This window comes from Meleagris gallopavo, chromosome 1, assembly GCF_000146605.3.
Source record: "Meleagris gallopavo isolate NT-WF06-2002-E0010 breed Aviagen turkey brand Nicholas breeding stock chromosome 1, Turkey_5.1, whole genome shotgun sequence".
Classification (NCBI taxonomy): Eukaryota; Metazoa; Chordata; class Aves; order Galliformes; family Phasianidae; genus Meleagris; species Meleagris gallopavo.
In genome coordinates this window covers 663,623-684,586 of record NC_015011.2, presented here as the reverse complement: position 1 = coordinate 684,586, position 20,964 = coordinate 663,623, and the positions used below count along the sequence as shown (strand labels likewise).

General features: G+C 57.8%; 1 protein-coding gene across 7 annotated transcripts in view; it reads left to right on the top strand.

The window, feature by feature from the left end:
- SBF1 (SET binding factor 1) overlaps positions 1-20,958 on the top strand; it is a 37,023-nt gene extending 16,065 nt beyond the window's left edge. The window contains exons 9-43 of one of the 7 annotated variants that reach the window (XM_010729053.1): positions 267-380; positions 1,420-1,497; positions 1,848-1,961; positions 2,598-2,726; positions 3,280-3,378; positions 3,914-4,118; positions 4,772-4,884; positions 5,274-5,423; positions 5,533-5,601; positions 6,245-6,403; positions 6,586-6,845; positions 7,110-7,282; positions 7,452-7,525; positions 7,619-7,814; positions 8,614-8,741; positions 9,102-9,277; positions 9,754-9,831; positions 11,641-11,780; positions 12,045-12,252; positions 12,940-13,136; positions 13,225-13,362; positions 14,113-14,205; positions 14,494-14,571; positions 14,993-15,177; positions 15,465-15,641; positions 16,374-16,475; positions 17,221-17,406; positions 17,491-17,617; positions 17,706-17,836; positions 18,234-18,467; positions 19,044-19,154; positions 19,237-19,448; positions 19,560-19,647; positions 19,735-19,866; positions 20,308-20,958. In XM_010729053.1, coding sequence (XP_010727355.1) covers positions 267-380; positions 1,420-1,497; positions 1,848-1,961; positions 2,598-2,726; positions 3,280-3,378; positions 3,914-4,118; positions 4,772-4,884; positions 5,274-5,423; positions 5,533-5,601; positions 6,245-6,403; positions 6,586-6,845; positions 7,110-7,282; positions 7,452-7,525; positions 7,619-7,814; positions 8,614-8,741; positions 9,102-9,277; positions 9,754-9,831; positions 11,641-11,780; positions 12,045-12,252; positions 12,940-13,136; positions 13,225-13,362; positions 14,113-14,205; positions 14,494-14,571; positions 14,993-15,177; positions 15,465-15,641; positions 16,374-16,475; positions 17,221-17,406; positions 17,491-17,617; positions 17,706-17,836; positions 18,234-18,467; positions 19,044-19,154; positions 19,237-19,448; positions 19,560-19,647; positions 19,735-19,866; positions 20,308-20,406 — 4,953 coding nt within the window. In that variant the 3' untranslated portion in view covers positions 20,407-20,958. The remainder of the gene's footprint in view (positions 1-266; positions 381-1,419; positions 1,498-1,847; positions 1,962-2,597; positions 2,727-3,279; positions 3,379-3,913; positions 4,119-4,771; positions 4,885-5,273; positions 5,424-5,532; positions 5,602-6,244; positions 6,404-6,585; positions 6,846-7,109; positions 7,283-7,451; positions 7,526-7,618; positions 7,815-8,613; positions 8,742-9,101; positions 9,278-9,753; positions 9,832-11,640; positions 11,781-12,044; positions 12,253-12,939; positions 13,137-13,224; positions 13,363-14,112; positions 14,206-14,493; positions 14,572-14,992; positions 15,178-15,464; positions 15,642-16,373; positions 16,476-17,220; positions 17,407-17,490; positions 17,618-17,705; positions 17,837-18,233; positions 18,468-19,043; positions 19,155-19,236; positions 19,449-19,559; positions 19,648-19,734; positions 19,867-20,307) is intronic. The other 6 variants (XM_031552530.1, XM_031552536.1, XM_031552534.1 and 3 more) reach the window with 6 other exon arrangements.
- Positions 20,959-20,964: the final 6 nt, after the last annotated feature.

Below are 20,964 nucleotides of genomic sequence, written 5' to 3'. Positions count from 1 at the left end.
AGAGCTCACCCAGCTTGTCGTCTCCACAGCAGGCAGTGATGGGAACCCCTTACAGTTCATGTATCATGAGTGTTTGTGCATTTAATAGATAAAATAGCTGCTGAGGGCTGGAATGCTTGAGCTTGCAGTGGGCAGAGAGTAGACAGATTGTTGTTCCCCACATCCCCTCTCTTTGGCTGGGTTGTTTTTCTGTTAGTTCACCGTTACCAGCAGGAGGTGGTGGGCCGTGGCTTGGCGTTGTCTCACTCCTGTCTCACCCCTTTCAGCTGGATGTTGTTATCGCAGACCTGGATGGGGGCACAGTGAATGTCCCCGAGTGTGTGCACATCTCCCTGCTCCCTGAGCCTCTCCTTCAGCAGACCCGTGAAGCCCTCTCCATGGTAAGTGCCACAGCTGGGCTCTCCCAGCAGTTCCTGTGTTGAACTGGGAAGCTCAGCACTGGGCATAGTGCTGCAGCTGTGCCCTCCCCAGGGCAGAGCAGAAGGGAGGAGCTCCCTGTCCTGTTGGCCATGCTCTATGCAGTGCACCCTGGGCTCCCATTGTCCTTCTTGGCCACCTGGGCACACTGCTGGCTCATGGTCAGCTTTTGGTCAGTTGTTGGTCAACAATTGGTCAACTGTTGGCCACAAGGACACCCAAGTCCTCCACAGAGCTCCTTTAAAGCACCTCTTTGTAATGCATTCCAGGGTCCCATTATCCTTCTTGGCCATCAAGGCACACTGCTGGTTCCTGGTCAGCTTTTGGTCAGTTGTTGGTCAACCATTGGTCAACTGTTGGTCGACCACAACGCCATTGGCCTCCCTGGCCACCAGGGCACAGTGCTGCCTCATGGTCATCCTGTTGGCCATGGTGGCCTCTGGTGCATGGCTGTGCTGTAGGGTTCATCTGCCAAAGGTTTCTGGGAATCGGGTGGCCGGGTTCCAGCCCTCGGGCAGGAAACAGCTGCAGCCCTGAAGTTGATTTGCTGGCTGTGAGAGCATTCCCAGCCTGCTGGCCCTACAGAGCGGGTGCTGGGACAGTGCAGCCAAATAGCAGCTGGAGAGAATGAGAATCATAGAATTGTAGAATGGTAGCGTGGGAAGAGACTGCAAAGCCCTCCAGCTCCAGTTCTGCCATGGTCTGGGTGCCCCCCACCAGCTCAGGCTGCTCAGGGCCCCATCCATGGCACCTGCAGGGATGGGGCATCCATGCTGCTCTCAGGGCAGGCTGTGTCAGGGCCTCAGCACACTGTGCCTGGCCATGGGCAGCTCCTGGCATGGCAGAAGCCTTTCCCATAGCTACCAGTCGCTGCAAGTCTGTCCATGGGCCCCTAAGAACACATCTGTGGGTCCTGCTGAGCTTCTGGGGAATGCAGCTTCGTGTTTTCCAACTGTGAGCACAGATCCCCATAGCCTGAATGTGCCTTATGCCTGTCTGCAGGTCTTGGACCCGGAGCTGGAGGTGGCAGATCTGGCATTCCCCCCTTCTACGATTTCTGCTTCATCTCTCAAAATGCAGGTGGGTGAAATGGGGGCACACAGGGCCTCGAGAAGCAGAGAGCCCAGGCACGAGGCTGCAATCTCTGCCGAGCACCCAGCACCCTTCTCTGGGACGGGAGCTCCACAAGTGGCCACAGGGCTACAAGAGCTCCTTGCAGGACTACAAGAGCTCCTTCCTGCATGCATGCGATCTCAGAGATGCTGGGAAGGGGAGAGCACTGGAGATCTATCTCCCACCTCCTCTATTCTTTAGAAGGTCCCTGAATTTCCTGCCCTGCTCAGCAGAGGCTGATCCTGGCACGTGATTGTGATCCCTTTGCCCCGTGAGCCCTTTGTCCTCCTGACTGCATTGTCCATCCCTTTGCACAGGACAAGGAGATCCGGGCTGTCTTCCTCCGCTTGTTTGCACAGCTGCTGCAGGGCTATCGTTGGTGTCTGCACATCATCCGCATCCATCCTGAGCCCGTCATCCGCTTCCACAAGGTATGGCCTGGATGTGGGCACAGGCCTGGCCCTGCTGCCAGCATTGGTGCTGGGAGGGAGCCAGCATAGAGCAGGATCACACTCCTGCAGCTTCTCTGCTCCAAGGCCTCGTGGCCACGTCACAGAACAGTTCTTCACACTGCCCCGCGTGGCCGTGGGATGACTCTTTTTGAAGTGGGTTGCACTGAGGTCAGGGAGAGAGAATGCGTGGAAAGGGTCGCATAAATATAGCTGTGTCTGGAAGTAAAATCCTGTGCTTCCAGCAGGTGGTTTCTGCACCACTGCCAGCTCCACCTGCATCCCTTGTTTGTCCTTGAGTGTCCCAAGGTTGTGTGGATCAGATGCCATTTCCCTGTTTATGCCCGAGAACAGCGCAGCTGGGGCTGTGTGCCTCCTGGGCTGAGACACGGCTTTTCCCCATGCCTGGGGACAGGAAGCAAGACCCGGGGAGAGGAAACAGCAGCGCCTTGGGGCTGTTGGCAAAGCCAAGGCAGAAGAGGAGGAAAATATGGGAGGTGCTGGGGTTCTGTGGAGGAAATCTAACTCAGCAGAAGGCAACGGGAGCAGAGGGATGCGAGCTCAGTGTGGCCATGGCATCAGCTCCTGTCCTGATGGTACCACGCTTCCCTCTTGCAGGCAGCCTTCCTGGGGCAGAGGGGGCTGACGGAAGATGACTTCCTCACCAAGGTGCTGGAGGGCATGGCCTTTGCTGGCTTTGTGACAGAGAGGGGAGCCCCATACCGCTCCATCGACCTCTTCGATGAGGTGAGCGCTCCTCTGGGGCTGGGGGCTGCTGGGGATGGGGGATGGAGGCTGCTGGGGATGGTGGCTGCTGAGAATGGGGGATGGGGGCTGCTGGGGATGGTGGCTGCTGAGAATGGGGGATGGAGGCTGCTGAGGATGGGGAATGGAGGCTGCTGGGGTTGGGGGCTGCTGAGGATGAAGGATGGAGGCTGCTGGGGATGGAGGCTGCTGGGGATGAAGGCTGCTGGGGATGGAGGCTGCTGGGTATGGGGGCTGCTGAGGATGAAGATTGGAGGCTGCTGGGAATGGGGGATGGAGGCTGCTGGGGATGAAAACTGCTGGGGATGGGGGTTGCTGAGGATGAAGGTTGGAAGCTGCTGGGGATGGAGGCTGCTGAGGATGGAGGCTACTGAGGATGAGGGATGGAGGCTACTGGGGATTGGGGATGGAGGCTGTGGGGGATGGAGGTGCTGAGGATGAGGGATGGAGGCTGCTGGCGATGGAGCCAGGGAATCGTAGGATGCTGGATCCTGCCCAGCAGGCAGCTGCTCCTCTCACCCATCTCTTCTTCCAGCTTGTTGCTTATGAAGTGAAGCGCATGCGTGCAGAAGAGGGGAACAAGCAGAAAATATTGCGGCACATTAAGGAGCTGGCAGAGAAACTTTACAAAAATGTGAGTGCAGAAGGGGAACCTGCTCTGACGGGAGGGCTGGGAGAACCTGGCTGAGAGCCCATGTCCATCTGTCCTTCCTCCATTCATGTTACTGTAACTGGTGCTGGAAACACTGTTATGGAAACTGCTGCTGGACCCCAGGGTGTCTGCCTGGCCTCAGCCTCTCCCTCGCTTCCTGAGTGGAGGTATTCCTGTTTTTAGTGGTCTGGGCATTAGGCACTTCCTTCCCCTTGTTCTGGAGCAGCTGCTGCCCATGCTGACTGGCCTGGGGTGCCCTTGGCTATCCCAGCCCTGAGCTCCTGAGGGCTTTTTGCTCTTCGCTGTGTGCTCAGTGTGCTGTCCCTGCGGCTCCTGAGAGCAGAGTACGATGGTACTGTGAGCCGACAGCCTGCCCTCAGCACTGCTAGGTTCTGAGGGCTGCAAAGTGCTGCTGGGAGAGGAGAGGAGCACAGGCTGCTGAGAGATGCCCCTATGAGCCTGCAGGATGATACACGACTTCCTTGTGGCTGAAAAGAAACTCTCTTTGCTGTGCCAGGAGAACCCATACCCTGCCGTGACCATGCACAAGGTGCAGAAGCCCACAGAAGGCTGTCATCTGCGCCTGCACCAGAAGCCCTTCCCACGTTTGGATGAGGGCACAGTGCAGTGGATCATCGATCAGGCCACAGCCAAGCTACAGACAGCTCCTCCAGCTGTGAAAGCAGAGAAGAAGTGCATGGTGCCCTCAGGCCCCCCCATTGGTACGTGTGCTCAGACCCACCTCATCCTTCTCTCCTCCATGTGCACAGCCCTGGGGCTCTCAGCCTGTCCCCAGCAGGAGCTGCTCCAGGCCCTCACCATCTCTGCACCCTCAGCTGGGCTCTCTCTTCCCAGTCTGCCTGGAACAGGGGAGTCCCGCACTGGGTGCAGTGCTGCAGATGTACCCCCCCCAGTGGAGAGCAGAAGGCAGGAGCACCTCTCTGCCCTGCTGGCCATCTCCTGTGCCACGTGTTGGCCTTCTGAGCCACCAGGGCATACTGCTGGCTCATGATCAACGTGTGGTCAGTCATTGGTCAGCCTGTTGGACCCTCAGGTTCTCCTCTGCAGAGCCCTTTTGCAGCAACTCAGCCCCAATCTGTCCTGATGCTGTAATTGTTCCTCCCCAGGTGCAGGGCTCTATTCTTGCCCTTGTATTTTTGGGTAGTGCCATCATCTCAGCATCACTGTCCCCGTTAACCTCTCCCCTTCTGGCTGCTCAGAGGTCCCTCAACTCCATCAGCCAGCATGAGAGGACTGCTGAAGTCCCTTTAGTGTCCTCCCACAGCACTGCCTGTGTGGAGCATTGGGGAACCCATTCTTCCACTCCCTGGGCTGAGACCCTGCCCTGCCTGAACCACATCACTTCTCTCTCCAGCAGCCATCATGGAGCGTAATGGCAACGCCTTGGCCAACAGCGCCCGCCGCCTGGAGGTGGTTCGGAACTGCATCTCCTATGTCTTTGAGAACAAGATGTTAGAAGCCAAAAAGGTGAGGAGGGCTCCCGAGAAGCAGGCAGCCACCAGCTGGTGGTGAGGGTTTTCTGCTTCTCCTCCATGGCATTGCTTGCTTGTATCCAGATCTCTGCCAGGCAGCTCTGTTTCCATGCCCACATGTCCTCTGGGCACTGTTCCTCCTTCTTGTGTCCCTGGGTTCCTGGCTGCTCACCCCACTGCAGGGTCTGTCCTGTGGGGGTGGCTGAGCCTGGAGCTCAGGGGCTATGCTACAGCTGCCCAGATGCTGTGGACCACGCTGTTTTGATCCATGTGTGACAGCACAGTGTCAGCTAACACAGCCAGGGCTGGGTGCCCCTCCTCCACCTCTCCTTGAGGGTTGACTCTGACTTCAGGAGCTCATCCGGTCCCCATCTTTCCCTGCAGTTATTCCCTGCTGTGCTGCGTGCCATGAAAGGCCGAGCGGCCCGGCACTGCCTGACCCAGGAGCTGAATCTGCACGTGCAGCAGAACCGTGCCGTGCTGGACCACCAGCAGTTCGACTTCATCGTCCGTATGATGAACTGCTGCTTGCAGGTAGGGAAGGAGAGCATCACCCAGTGTGGGAGAAAGTGTGGGGTGGGAGTGGGAACAGACTTGGGCATCCTGAAGTGGATCCTCCTGTAAGCTCTGCTCTTTTCCCCAGGACTGCACGGCCATGGATGAGCATGGGATTGCAGCCGCGCTCCTGCCACTGGTCACCGCTTTCTGTCGAGTGAGTATCTGCAGTGTCCCAGTGTCTGGTGTGGCCCTCACAGCCTCAGAACTCCTTGGAGGCTGCAGAGACTGAGTTAGGGGCAGATTGTCCCCTCTGTGCTTCTTGAGGTGTGGAATCCTGACCAGTATCTTCCAGCCATGCACAAGCTTGGCTGAGCTGAAACACCTGGGGAAAAGCTGCTTAGAACTGGGGATGCTTTCACGTATCAATCAGGCTGGGCTGAGATTACAGTTACCTAGGTTAGAAAAACCCTTCTGTATTATCAAATCCAACCACCAAGCTGACCTACCAAGTCCCATCACAAAACTGCGTCCCTTAGTGCTGTGCCTGAACGTCCCTTAAATGTCTGCAGGGATGGGGACTCCACCACAGCCCCAAGCAGCACATTGCAATGCTTGATAAGATTCTGCCTTCCAAAAAGCATCTGTAGCATGAGGCCCTCAGGGTTGGTGCTGAGCAAACCTGAGAAGTGTTTGCAAGGATTGCTTGGAGGAGCTGTGGTGCTGGTGTCCCTCCTGCGTGTCCAAGGGTGTGCTGCCTTTCTCAGCAGCAGGAGAGAGCAAGAATGATCTGGAGAGGAGAGGCTGGCACAAGAGCTGCGTTCAGATAAAACTCTTCTATCCATCTTCTGCTTCCTCAGAAACTGAGCCCAGGCATCACGCAGTTTGCCTACAGCTGTGTGCAGGAGCACGTGGTGTGGACCAACATCCAGTTCTGGGAAGCTATGTTCTACAGTGATGTGCAGAACCACATCCGAGCCTTGTACCTGGACAGCAGTGAGGAGAACCACACAGATGAGGTGAGTGGGGGCAGCCGGGTTCCTGCAGAGCAGCTGCGTGGGGGCAGCTCTCCCTTTATGTCTGTGGGATGGATGGGGTACTGGAAGCAGCCCGAGGGACTGCATCCTGGCATAGGGAGAGCCCTGTGAAGGCTGGCTCTCCTGTCCACGCAGATCTCTGACATTCATTCCATCTCCTTCAGGAGAGCACGGAGGAACCCCAGGAAGCCAGGTCTGCCCTTGAGATAGCATCAGAGCAGCTGAGATTGTGGCCCACCATGAGCCGAGAGAAGCAGCAGGAGCTGATCCAAAAGGAGGAGAGCACAGTTTTCAGCCAGGCCATCCACTACGCCAACCGCATGAGCTACCTGCTGCTGCCTCTGGACACCAGCAAGAACCGCCTGCTGCGCAGCTCCGGGCTGGGCGATGTGGAGAGCGTCAGCAACAGCTTTGTCACCAACAGGTCAGGAGGGCTGGAGGACTGCAGGGGGAGTGAGCAGCCCAATCTGGGACTTGGGGCTCCTTGGAGCATCCAGATTATTTGTCTGCGAGTTGGGAACAGTGAAAGTTGCACTGCCCAGGGCAGGAGTGGAAGCTCCTTTGGGTTTGGGTTCATCTCAAGAGAGGGGTCTCCCCTGGGCTCTCCTGCGTGGACGGGGCCCTCCTGCTCTGGGTTATGACAATGGAGAGGAGCACTCTGAGCTAACTGCTCTCTCCTGCATGGCAGCATCGCTGGCAGCGTGGCCGAGAGCTACGACACGGAAAGTGGATTTGAGGATGCTGAAAGCTCAGATGTGGCCAACTACGTGGTGCGGTTCATCAACCGCTTCGTGGACAAAGTCTGCACTGAGAGTGGAGTCACCAACGAGCACCTGAAGGGGCTGCACGTCATGATCCCTGGTAATGGGCCTTGCAGCAGTGCTGGGGCTGGGTGGTTCCACCGGGGGTCCCCATTAGCTCTGGGGGCTGTACAGGAGGGGCTCTGGAAGAGGCGGTGGGGATGCCACGAGGTGGAGCCCAGGTGATTTGTGGGACAGCTCATGGTCTCTGATTGCGTGTTTGTCCACAGATATCGTGCAGATGCACATAGAGACACTGGATGCTGTGCATAGGGAGAGCAAGAGGCTTCCTCCCATCCAGAAGGTACTGACCTGACGTGTGACGCTGCGGGGGAATGTTCTGGTGCTGTTCTTCCAGTCTTCAGAAACCTGAACTCCTCATTTTACACCCCTGTAGCCAAAGCTGCTGCGCCCCAACCTGTTGGTGGGTGAGGAGTGTGTGATGGAGGGGCTGCGTGTGTACCTCATGCCCGACGGGCGGGAGGAAGCCGCCGGGGGGAATATTGGTGGTCCACCTCTTCTCCCTGCGGAAGGAGCCATCTTCCTCACCACGTACCGCATCATCTTCAAAGGCACTCCCACAGACCCCCTGGGTAAGGATCATGCATGCACCACATCCTCTGTCCGTGTGGGCTGGTGGTGTCTGGGGAGGAGGTAGCCAGAAGCTGTCCTGGAGCAGTGGCTGCAACTTGCCTTGCTGGAGGAGTCACCTCTGAGGGCCTTGGGTGCAAGACCACAGCACTGGCTGGGGGCTTTGGGGTTCCTTCCAACCCAACCTTCCTATGGTTCTGTAGTCTGTAAGGTCCCTTCCAAACCAACCACTCTATGGCTCTGTTATCTATAAGGACCCATCCAACCCAACCATTTTGTCCTTCTACCTTCCATGATCTTCAAGGACTCTTCCAACCCAACCCAACTCAACCCAACTGTTCTATGGTTCTATGATCTGTAATATCCCTTCCAACTCAACCATTCTATGGCTCTGTTGTGTATAAGGACCCATCCAGCCCAACTATTTTGTCCTTCTATTTTCTATGATCTTCAAGGGCTCTTCCAACCCAACTTAACCCAACCATTCTATGGTTCTCTGATCTATAAGGTCCCTTCCAACACAAGCCATTCTATTATTCAATGGCTGTAATGATTTATAAGGTACCTTTCAACCCAAGCCATTATGTGATTCTATGATCCTTAAGATTCCCTTCTACCTAAGCCATTCTGTGGTTCTTTGTAGATGATATTTTCATCATGCCCATCATAGGTTGCATCTCCATGGCCTGGCTGTAATTTCTCTAACCTGATTCTGGCCCTCTCATCCTATGGGACTGTCTGGTGGGGGTGTCTCAGAGTGGCAGTGGGATGTGGCTAACTTGTTCCCGTTCTTCTACCCAGTGGGGGAGCAGGTGGTGATCCGATCCTTCCCCATCTCCTCACTGACCAAAGAGAAGAAGATCAACATCCAGGCCCAGGTGGATCAGTTCATTCAGGAGGGTCTGCAGCTGCGCTCATGCACATTCCAGGTGAGACTGTTTGGGATGGCAGGGACCAAAGGCAGCCTCAGAGACAGGTGGTGGAACCTGAGGGCCCCTTGCAGATGAGGGCTGTGGACCTGGTGCAGGACCAGCTGTAGTCCTCTTGTAGGAACAGCATCTTGTTGGTTAGCTGGGGGCTGCTTTCCAGCTCCTATGGGGCTGTTGGAACTGTACTCTGGGAACACCACAGCAACAGCATGTGGGGGCTGCGCTCCTGGGGGACAGTGGGGCAGCCTCCCTGCCTGTGGCCATCACTTCTGGCCAGGATCTGAGCTGTGCCCAGTGGGAAGAACAGGAGGAGGATGCTCTCTACTTTCTCTCAAGCCTGCTCTCTGCTTGCCCCCACAGCTGCTGAAGATTGCCTTTGATGAGGAGGTGGCTTCAGACAGCGCCGAGGTCTTCAGGAAGCACCTGCACAAGCTGCGTTACCCCCAGCATGTGCACGGCACCTTCGCCTTCACTGTGGGCCAGTCTCCCAAGCAAGCCATGCAGCCCAAGGCCAAGGAGAAGAACCCCTCGCTCAGGTATGTGTGCAGCAAATCAGGGAGAGCAGCTCACAGGACATGCTCGGCCCTCGCGGGTGCTGCTGGGGTTCTCTTCTCCCTCCTCCAGCAGGGAAGCACCAGACACAGGCTCCTGGGCAGGAGCGAGGGGTCGCAGAGCTTGCACAGGATCTCTGCTTACCTTTGGGTTTTTCCACGGAGGGGAGCAGCAGTCCCTGGGAAGCATGCTGTGCGTTCAGCAGCTCTCCCTGCACAGCTGCCTGGGCTAAAGCAGAAGGAGGGAGAGACATCTCAGTGAGCACAGGAGCGCGGTCCCTGCTCTGCCAAAGGATGGGGAGTGCTGTGGGGCCGTGGAAGCTCTGTTGTGCTGCCATGGGGTCAGCTCCCGCGCTCGGTGGCCAGGGAAACCTCTGCTGTGGCGCTGGGCTCTGGGTGCTGCGGTGTTGGCGCTTGCTGTGCCCGCAGTCTGAGCTTCTGTCCGTGTGTTTGTGACTCAGCTCCCAGCAGGTGACCGATATGTTCCAGGGCCTGACAGTGGGGGTCATGTCCCTCGGGCACCTTGGCCATTCGACCACGTAAGATGCCTTCACCTCTGGGCGCGAGCTTGCGAGGTGGCATTGGCTCAGGCTGCAGCCTTCACTGCTCCTGGGGTTTCTTCTCACCTGCTCTGCATGATGCCTGGGCTGCGGGTCGGTCACGCCGGGATTGCCTTTCTCCAGGCTGCGTGTTACGTTCAGGCTTGGGGCCTCAGGAGCGGCCGTCCCGGTGCCCCAGGACGTGCTCAGGGAACTGTGCTTCTTTCCACTAACCTCTAGAGGCCACGAGAGCTGCGGGGCCCAGCTCCTGGCCTGGGCACAGCCCTAGGTCTTGATATCAGCTCCATCACCACCCCACAGGTCTACTTCCAGCTGTGCCCCACACTGTCTGCAGGTCTTCTTCCTCTGGTTACTAAGCACTCCTACTTGAAACCTGCCTCAGAACATGGCAAATTGTTCTTAGGACAGTGTTACTTCTCAGTCCCAATGTTTTTCTTCCCTTGATAAGTTTAGGGAGCAGTTGGATTCCTCATGGTCTGCTTTGCAAAGCAAAGGAAGTCACCTGGTAGTCTAGAGGTGAATTACTGGAAATCTGAGCATCAGATGAGATGTTAACCCTGGGCTGGAGTCAGCCATTCCCTTACTTCTCCTTCACTTGTTTCTCTTGGAGCTCCCTGAGATGGTTATGACGTGCCTGTGGCCCTGCACACACTCAGACCATTCTTACCTTCAGGGGGATGTGTTCAAGAGCTCTGCTTCGACCACGCATCCTAAGCACCTGCATGATTTTGAAGATTTCTCTTCCATGCCTTCTCTGTTCTGCCTCTGGCAGATGAAGGGGTTCTCAGATAAAGGAATTCTCCATGTTGAGGGCACTGAGGCACTGGACTGGGCAGCCCAGAGAAGTTGAGGATACCCCAACTGGGGAAATGTTGGAATTGGGCTGGAAGGGGATACTCATTGTTGGAAGTGTTTGGGTTGGATTGGAGGGGGATACCCCACTGTTGGAAGTGATGGACTTGGGTTTGAAGGGGATATCCCATATTTGTAAGTGTTGGAGTTGGCTTGGAAGTGTTAAGAGTAGGGTTGGAAGGGAATAACCCATAGTTGGAAGTGTTAGGAGTAGGGTTGGAAGGGAATGACCCATAGTTGGAAGTGTTGGACTTGGGTTGGAAGGGTATAGTTCATTACTGAAAGTGTTGGAGTTGGGTTGGATGGGGTTACCCCATAGTTGGAAGTGTTGGAGTTGGGTTGGAAGTGTTAGGAGTTGGATTGGAAGGGGATACCCCATTGCTGGAAGTATTGAAGTTGGATTGGAAGGGGATACCCCATTGCTGGAAGTATTGAAGTTGGGTTGGAAGGGGATACTTCATCACTGGAAGTGTTGGAGTTGGGTTGGATGGGACCTTGGACAACCTGGTCTAGTGGCACGTGGGCTGGACTGGAAGATCCTTAAGGTCCCTTCCAACACAAACCATGCTGTGGTTCTCTGATTACCCAGGGCAGTAACAGATAGAGGTGTTTGAGAGCTCAGATGTAGTAGTGCAGGTGTCGTATCCCAGGATGCTGCTCGCTCCATGGGATGCTGCTGTGGGCCCAGCCCAGCCTGTTGGCTTTATCTGGGGTTTGGAGCCCCATGGAGCACACTCCCCTGGTGCCAGGACCTGCAGGTGACATCTCCCCTCCGGTGGCGTTGACTGAGGCTGCAGATGGTGGTCGGGGTGCTCTCATCTCTGCTTTGCTCTGGGTGTCACCGCGGGTGTTTTTCTAACCACCAGGATCTGCTGCAGTACTGGGCTGCAGCCATGCACGGGTCTCAGCCATCCTCAGCCTCTTCTCCTCTTCCAGGACGCTCTCCAAAAACCTGGTGAAAAATGCCAAGAAAACCATCGGCCGCCAATATGTGACACGCAAGAAATACACACCGCCTGCCTGGGAGCAGCGCAGCAGCCAGCACTTCCCGGAGGACAACGAGGATGAGATCTCAGGTTTGGAGCATTCCAAAGGGAGGGAGCAGATGGGTGGATGCTGGGGAGGGGAAAGCTCTTGGAGGGAACAGGGAGCAGGAATGGGAGAATGCCCTATGCAGAGCATTGCCACGGTGGACAAAGGAGGGGTGACTGATGTCACCTACCTGGAGTTGTGCGAGGCTTTTGACGTTGGAGCAGATGGCCTTTAAAGGTTCCCTCCAACTCAAACCATTCTTTGAACATCTGTGCCAGGCCTGACCTAGACCCCCATTGTCTCTGCAGTGTCCGAGGAGATGGACAGGAGCACTTTGACCCCCACCACAACCATCAGACCCTCGGAGAAGATGACCATCAACCACTTGGTGGAGCGCGCCTGCTGCCGTGACTACCAACGCCTGGGGCTGGGCACACTCAGCAGCAGCCTCACACGTTCCAAGAATGAACCCTTCCGCATCTCCACGGTGAACCGCATGTACGCCATTTGTCGGAGGTGAGCCCAACCACGAGCCAGGAGAGTGTGCTGGTAGCCAAGGTAGCCAGTGGTGTCCTGGTTGACCAACAGTTGACCAACAGTTGACCAGTGGTTGACCAAAAATTGACCAGGAGCTGTCTCTGTACCCTTTTGGCCAAGAAGGCCAATTGGACAGTGGAGTGCATTGCAAAGAGCTGCTTGGAAGGAGTTCTGTGGAGGACTTGGGTGTCCTGCTGGCCAACAGTTGGCCAATGGTTGACCACACGTTGACCATGGGCCAGCAGTGTGCCCTGGTGGCCAAGAAGGCCAATTGGACCATGGAGTGCATTGTAAAGAGTTGGTTGGAAGCTCTGTGGAGGATTTGGGTGTCCTGGTGGCCGACAGTTGGCCAATGGTTGACCACACGTTGACCATGGGCCAGCAGTGTGCCCTGGTGGCCAAGAAGGCCAATTGGACCATGGAGTGCATTGTAAAGAGTTGGTTGGAAGCTCTGTGGAGGACTTGGGTGTCCTGGTGGCCAACAGTTGGCCAATGGTTGACCACACGTTGACCATGAGCCAGCAGTGTGCCCTGGTGGCCCATAAGGCCAGTGGGACCCCAGAGCGTGGCCAGCAGGACAGGGAGGTTCTCCTGCCCTCTGCTCTGCCCTGGCAAGGGCACAGGTATGTTCAGCACTGCTCCCTGCAGCTCAGCTCTCTCCTGCAGTTACCCCGGGCTGCTCATCGTGCCGCAGAGCATCCAGGACAACACCATCCAGCGCATCTCTCGCTGTTACCGCCAGAACCGCTTCCCCGTGGTGTGCTGGCGCAACTCCCGCACCAAAGCCGTGCTGCTGCGCTCGGGGGGGCTGCATGGGAAGGGTGTCGTGGGCCTCTTCAAGTCACAGAATGCTCCCACTGCAGGTACCCATCCCCTCGCCCCATCCTGGAGCAGTGCCCCATCCCTTCCTGCTGCCCCGGCGGTGCGGTGACGCTGCCTGCTTTCCCCCAGGCCCCTCGCAGACGGACTCCACCAGTTTGGAGCAGGAGAAATACCTGCAGGCTGTCATCAACTCCATGCCCCACTACGCTGACGCCGGCGGGCGTAACACGCTCAGTGGCTTCACCTCTGCTCACATGAGCAGTGCAGGTGAGTGGGATCGGCTCGGGGGCTGCGGGAGGCTCCTGCCCAGGGACCCCCGGGGTCTGGTGCGTCCCAGAGCCGGAGCTGCTGGGTCCCACATCCATGGAATCAGCTCTGTGGAGCAGCTCCCTAAGGCCGGAGGTGGGGATGGGGTTTAGGGAACCCATTGGCCCTACATCTGGGAGCTCCAGGTTGAATCCTGATCCGGGGAGGGTGGGCTGGGGTGGGGCAGACCCCGAAGCCGAGCTCTTGCACCCAAGCAGCAGCGCGGGGTCTGGCGCAGGATGCTGTGGTAAGTGTTGTGTCCCGTGCTGTCTGAGCGGCTCTGGCCACGCTCCATTATCATCCATTGCCAGTCCCTGCCATCCCACCCCATCGTTGCTGCACTGAGGCCAAAGGGATCGTGGGAGCACCCGCCAAGGGGCTCCCTGCTGCAGGAGGAAAGGGAATTGTGGTCACAGAGGGATGGTGCTGGGGTTTGGAGAAGCACCGGGTGGTTCACCCGGTCCAAAGTGCCTGCAGAGTTGCTGGGGCAGGGCTGCTGGGGCAAAGCTGCTGAGGCAGAGCTGCTGGTGCTGAGGTCTCTGGGTGCTGTTGTGCTGTGGCTCCTGCTTGGTGGCCCCTGGTGCAGCCCCACGCTGTCCCGCTTGCCGCTGGATTCTTTCCATGCCCCTTCCCCTCTGAATTGAGGGGAAGCACAGCAAGGAGGGTCCCGCAGCGTGCAGGCTGGGAGCTGACGTTCTGTTGGTGCTGCAGATTTCTCCGACAAGAGGCAGCCTAAGCTGGGATCGCTCATGAAGCAGGTGATGGGAGGGAAGGACGAAGGGCCCGGTACTATTAGCCGTGGAGGTGAGGACGTGCGGGTGAGCGCTGCCTCCCGGGCAGCAGCTGTAGAGTAGATGCTCCCCCCTGTGCTCCCCCAGAGCTTCAGGGTGTGGGGCAGCTGCAGGGCGGGCGGGAGGGACCGTCTGCAGCCCCCACGTGCCATCTCCATCCCATTCCTATGTGCCATCTCCATCCCATACCCGTCTCCATCTCATCACCCCCCCTCCCTTCCACCCATACCTACCCAGCGAGGGAGCGTTGGTTCCGCTCCTCTCCGCCCTCTCTGAGGCCGCTTTCATCCTGTGCTCCCAGGGCTGGGTCACAGAGCCAGGGTCATCACCCTGTCCACCCCCAAGTGCGTGTCGCCGAAGGGCCGCGAGTCGCCCCGAGGTAGGGACCCGCCGGGCGTTAACCCCGCCGGCTGCTAACCCACCGACTGACCCACACCCCCCACACACCACTAACAACACCCAGTAACACCATAACTGCACCACCCGAGCGCGGTGCCGGCGGTAAGTACTGCCCCACACCGCCCTGCAGGTTTGCTTTGGGCTCTGCACACTTCTGGGTGGCGGCGGTGAAGGAGAGGGGCTGGCTGCAGGGCATGGCATCAGCACGGGGCACTCCCTGCACAGCACCCAGCAGAGAGAGGAGCGAAAGCAAACCTGCACCAAACCTCGCATGCGTCCCATGGGTGCTGGCCTGTGGTTGGAGTGCTTGGCCATCACTCCACGGAGAGCTGCTCACCCATCCGGGTGGCCCCAAACCTCCCGTTTGTGGGACCCCCCCAGTGACAGCAGCTGTCCTGCAGGCAAATGGGGCAGCATCCGGGCCAGTGGGCGTATGAGCAGCTATGCCCTGAATGTGGAGATTGGCTCACGGCTGGCTGGGAAGGACCTGCTGGGTGCCCAGCACAACGGTGCGCCCGCCGAGGCCAGCTTCCTGCGTCAGCACCGCGCCTCGCTCTACATCATCGGGGACAAGTCACAGCTGAAGGTACCTCCTGAAAGGACGTTGTGGCAAGGGGGGTCGGCCTCTGCTCCCAGGGATGAGAGGGGATGGGATCACGGTGCACTGGGGAGGATCAGGTTGGAGATTGGGAACGATCTCAGCACTGGCACAGGCTGCCCAGGGCAGTGGGGAGTCCCCATCGCTGGGGGTGTTCAAGGATGTGGCACTTGGGGACGTGGTCATTGGACACGGTGGGGGTGGGCTGGGGTTGGACTGGTGATCTTAGAGGTCTTCTCTAACCTTAACGATTCTACGATGCTCTGTGCCCTCAGGGGGTGAAGCCAGACCCGCTGCAGCACTGGGAGGTGGTGCCCATCGAGGTGTTTGACGTGCGGCAGGTGAAGGCCAGCTTCAAGAAGCTGATGAAGGCCTGCGTGCCTGGCTGCCCCTCCACAGACCCCAGCGTCGCCTACCTGCGCTCCCTGGAGGAGTCCGAGTGGCTCTCACAGGTCAGTGGCTCCTGGGGGCTGTGCGGATCCCAATCCATGCCTGGGACAGGGGCTGCAGTTGGCTGCTGCAGGGCTGTGGGCTTTTGAACTCCCTTCCAACCCAACTATTCTATGGGATTTTGACCTTTGAGGACTCTCCAAACCCAACTATGGGTCTTTGGCCTTTAAGGACCCTTCCAACCCAACCGTTCAGTGGATTTGTGATCTTTAAGGTCCCTTCTAACCCAACCATTCTCTGGGTCTTTGTCCTTTAAGGACTCTTCCAACCCAACCATTTTATGGGAATTTGACCTTTAAGGACCTTTCCAACCCAACCATTCTGTGAGTCTGTGATCTTTAAGGTCCCCTTCCAACCCAGCTATTCTCTGGGTCTTTGTCCTTTAAGGACCCTTCCAACCCAACCATTCTAAGGGACTTTTGAGTGTTGAGGTCCCTTCCAACCGTTCAGTGGCTCTGAAGTATAAGCAAGCCAGCTTATGGTTCTGTGGCTCTGTGATCTTTAAGGACCTTTCCAACACAACCATTCCATGATTCTGTGAACCAAAGGCTGCAAGCAGGGTCTGGGTGCTCCCTGTGGCATCGCTCGGCACAGGGTGGGAGGATACAAAGCAGGCAAGGCCACTAAGAGGAACAAGGATGAAGTGGCCCAGAAAATGTGTGCACCAGCACACATTTTGCCTCGCATCCAGCAGTTTCCTGCTCCTGAGGAGCTCCTGATTCTCTTGTTGGCAGATCCATAAGATCCTGCAGATTTCAGTGCTGGTGGTGGAGCTCCTGGACACGGGTTCCTCTGTGCTTGTCAGCCTGGAGGATGGCTGGGACATCACCACACAGGTAGGAGCCCTACAGCCACTGGATGCTATGCCTGTCCATTTTAAGCTAAAAGAGGGGAAATTTAGGTAAGATTTTAGGGGGGAATTCTTCACCACGAGAGCAGTGTGGCCCTGGCACTGCTGCCCAGAGCTGTGGGTGCCCCATCCCTGGAGGTGCCTGAGGCCATGGATGGGGCCCTGGGCAGCCAGAGCTGGTGGAGGGTGCCCAGTCCATGACAGGGGTGGGGCTGGGGGGGTCACTTCCAGCCCAACCATTCTGGGATTCTATGGCTCTGTGATCCATAAAGTCCCTTCCAACCCAACCATTCTGGGATTCTATGGCTGTGTGATCCATAAGGTCCTTTCCAACCCAACCATTCTGGGATTCTGTGGCTCTGTGATCCATAAGGTCCCTTCCAGCCCAACCATTCTGGGATTCTATGGCTCTGTGATCCATAAGGTCCCTTCCAACCCAACCATTCTGGGATTCTGTGGCTCTGTGATCCATAAGGTCCCTTCCAGCCCAACCATTGTGGGATTCTATGGCTCTGTGATCCATAAAGTCCCTTCCAACCCAACCATTCTGGGATTCTATGGCTCTGTGATCCATAAAGTCCCTTTCAACCCAACCATTCTGGGATTCTATGGCTCTGTGATCCGTAAGGTCCCTTCCAACCCAACCATTCTATTGCCGTTTGGTCTGCAAGGACCTTTCCAACCCAAACCATTCTTTGGTTCTATGATCTCAAGCCCCCATGTCCTTGCAGGTGGTCTCCTTGGTGCAGCTCTTGTCAGACCCTTACTACCGGACGCTGGAGGGCTTCCGCCTGCTGGTGGAGAAGGAGTGGTTGTCCTTTGGGCACCGCTTCAGCCACCGTGGGGCCCAGACCTTGGCTGGCCAGAGCAGTGGCTTTGCTCCCATCTTCCTGCAGTTCCTAGACTGCGTGCACCAGGTGAGCTCTGAGCTCTTCTCCCATCTCTTCCTGAGCTCCAGCACTTCAGCAGTGCCAGGATCTCAGCCGTGCTGCTCCTTGCAGATCCACCTGCAGTTTCCCATGGAGTTTGAGTTCAGTCTGTATTACCTGAAGTTCCTCAGCTACCACTACATCTCCAATCGGTTCCGGACCTTCCTGCTGGACTCTGACTATGAGCGGATCGAGCTGGGTGAGGGCAGCGTGTGGGGTGTGTGGGGTGCCGTCCTGGCATCCTGCCCTACATAATGCCCTCCCTCCCTTCCCCTCCCCTCCACCAGGCCTCCTGTATGAGGAGAAGGGTGAACGCAAATGCCAGCAGGTCTACAAGTCCATCTGGGATTACATCGACAGGCTGAACAAGAAAGCTCCTGTCTTCTTCAACTACATGTATGCCCCCGAGGATGGGGAGGTGAGAGCTCTGCCCGGCCCGGCTGGGGGCTCAGGGCACATCAGGGCACTGCCTGGAGCCTCAGGCAGGGGGGAATCCTGTGCTGGAGCTGGGGTCTGGATAGGGTCCCCATATCAACATAATTTGGAACCATCTTTCCGTGGATAGAGAGCTCAGCATGTGTCCCAGCAGGGAGCTGTGCTGTGTGGTGAGCTGGGGCTGAGCGGCTCAGAGCCTTCCTTACTTCCAGAACCCGTGCTGGCAGCAGCTCTGGCAGCTCTGCTGACAACCCACATCCTCACGTCCCCTCTGTACCAGAAAAGTTCTGTGTGAAGGGATCGAATCCCAACACTGAGCTGAGAACACCAGCAATGGGAGAGAAAACCATCGCTGATCTGGCTGTCACCCCCCACCCCAGGTGCTGCGGCCGTACAGCAACATTTCCAACCTGAAGGTGTGGGACTACTACACAGAGGAGACGCTCTCTGAGGGCCCCTCCTACGACTGGGAGTTGGTGCAGGGGCAGCCCGAGCACATGGAGGAGGCAGACAGGCAGGACACCAGCGCACCACAAACCAAGCGCAAAATCATCTGGCCCTGCTACGACAACCGCAGCCGCATGGAGCCCGACGCCATCTCCAAGCTGCTGGAGGTGAGCTGGGACCTGATGGGCTGAGGGGAGAGAACTGGTGGGGGGCAGCCAGCCTGTGGCAATGATGGGGACTTGGCGGGCTTTGGGGTCCCTTCCAAGCCAAATTGGTTTGGGGTTCTGTGGCTCTGTGCTCTGTAAGGACACTTCCAACCCAACTTCTATGGCTCTGCTCTATAGGGTTCCTTCCAACCCAACCTTCTGTGGCTCTGCTCTATAGGTTCCTTCCAACCCAACCTTCTGTGGCTCTGCTCTATGGGGTTCCTTCCAACCCAACCTTCTGTGGCTCTGCTCTATAGGGTTCCTTCCAACCCAACCTTCTGTGGCTCTGCTCTATAGGGTTCCTTCCAACCCAACCTTCTGTAGCTCTGCTCTATAGGGTTCCTTCCAACCCACATTCTATGGCTCTGTGATCTATAAGGTCCCTTCCAACCCAACCCAAGCCATGCTGTGGTTCTATGATCTTTTCCAACCCAACCATCCTGTGTTTCTATAATGACCCCACGGACACATCTGCAGTCAGTTGTGCCCCCTGGGATGGAGACTGTCTGTGCTGCTGCCTGACTTCTCCCCTTGCAGGACCTGCACAACCTGGAGATGGAGCTGGGGCAGATCCCGGAACGCTGGAAGGACACGTGGGACAAAATCAAAGCCTCTCAGCGCACCGAGGCTCGGCAGGAGGGCAGCCGGGTAGGGCTTTAGAGGGGCTGGCTGAGGGTTTGGCACTGCCCTCAGCCCCCTCATCCTCACGCTGTGCTCTCTGTGCCCGCAGACCCCCAGCTCCCTGCTGATGCCCTCGGGGCTCTCGCACCACCGCCGCTCGCTGGGGGTGTACCTGCAGGAGAGCGGCGTGGGCTCCACCCTCAACCTCAGCCTCGACAGTGACACCAGCAGCACATCCACCCCATCCAGCGGGAAGCAGGGCGGCCGCAGGAGCACCAGCACGTTGTACAACCAGTTCCATATGTCAGAGAGCGAGAACAGGCAGGCGTGGGGCACTGGGGTGGGACCCTGCCCTGGGAGGGGCAGCTCAGTGGGTTCTGCGGTGGTGCTGGGGTGATGCAGATGGCGCTGAGGCACTGCCTGGCCCCGCAGGTCCTACGAGGGGTCTCTGTACAAGAAGGGAGCCTTCATGAAGCCCTGGAAGCCTCGCTGGTTCGTGCTGGATAAAACCAAGCACCAGGTACCCAGGGGTCGAGCAGGGCGGGCGAGGGGAGGCCCGCAGTGCTCCATCCCTGGGTGCTGAGCACAACGTGGGTCTCTTCCCCAGCTGCGGTACTACGACAGCCGGATGGACACGGAGTGCAAAGGTGTCATTGATCTGGCCGAGGTGGAATCCATCACACCCGGAACCCCCACCATGGGAGCCCCGAAAACGGTGGATGAGAAAGCGTTCTTCGATGTGAGTGCTGTGCTGTGGGGAGGGGGCTGTGCAGCACCCACTGTGCTTCTCTAGAGAATCACAGAATGACGGAATGGCCCGGGTTGGAAGGGACCTCAGGGATCGTGAAGATCCAACCCCCCACCACGTGCAGGGCCACCAAAATCCACATTTCACAGCAGCCCAGGCTGCCCAGGGCCCCATCCAACCTGGCCTTGAACACCTCCAGGGATGGACGGGGCATCCACAGCCTCTCTGGGCAGCTGGTCCAGCACCTCACCACTCTCACAGCAAACAACTTCCCCCTGACATCCAACCTCAATCTTCCCTCCCTCAACTTCAAACCATTTCCCCTTATCCTGCTGTTATCTCCCCTTTCCGAGAGCTGACTCCCAAGTCCTGTCTGTAGGCTCCCTTTAGGTACTGAAATGCTCACCACCTCTCCTCTCTCCTCCTCCTCAGCTGAAGACGACGAAACGCGTTTACAATTTCTGCGCCCAGGACGTGCAGCTGGCCCAGCAGTGGATCGACCGCATCCAGAGCTGCTTATCGGACGCCTGAGAGCGGCTCAGGGAGCCCCGATCCCACGCACGGCCGCCTGCAGCACCCCGGCAAGGCGGAGCAGAGCCCAGTGCCGGGGCTGTGAGCGCAGAGCAGAGCAGGAGATGGACCCGGTGGGAACAGCACCGCACCCTGCACGTGGTAGGACTTGTGTTGTGGAGGACTGCGCCGAGCTGAAGCGGGTTGGGGCACCACGGCCTGGCTCTGCCCTGTGGTTACCATCATCTGCAAGCCTCTCCCTGCTCTGTGCAGCAGCAGCAGCAGCAGCAGCAGCAGCAGGGATGGACAAAGCGCTGCTGCAGGGCTGCTGTCCCCATGCCTGCATGCACACCCGCCAGCCCTCCCTCCTCTGCCCATCTCTTTGTGCAGGGGGGCCCAACGCTGAGCCCAGGCTGGGGGTCCAGCTGAGCTGCAGCGGTGCCGGGCGATGACGCAAAGGCTGAGCGGTGCCGGTGAGCGCTGTGCAATCCCTGCTCCTTTTCCCCCCACCCCATTGCAGGAGCTGGGGAGCAGCACCGTGGGCTTCATCCCCTCGCCCAGCCTTCCCTCCCCCCTCCC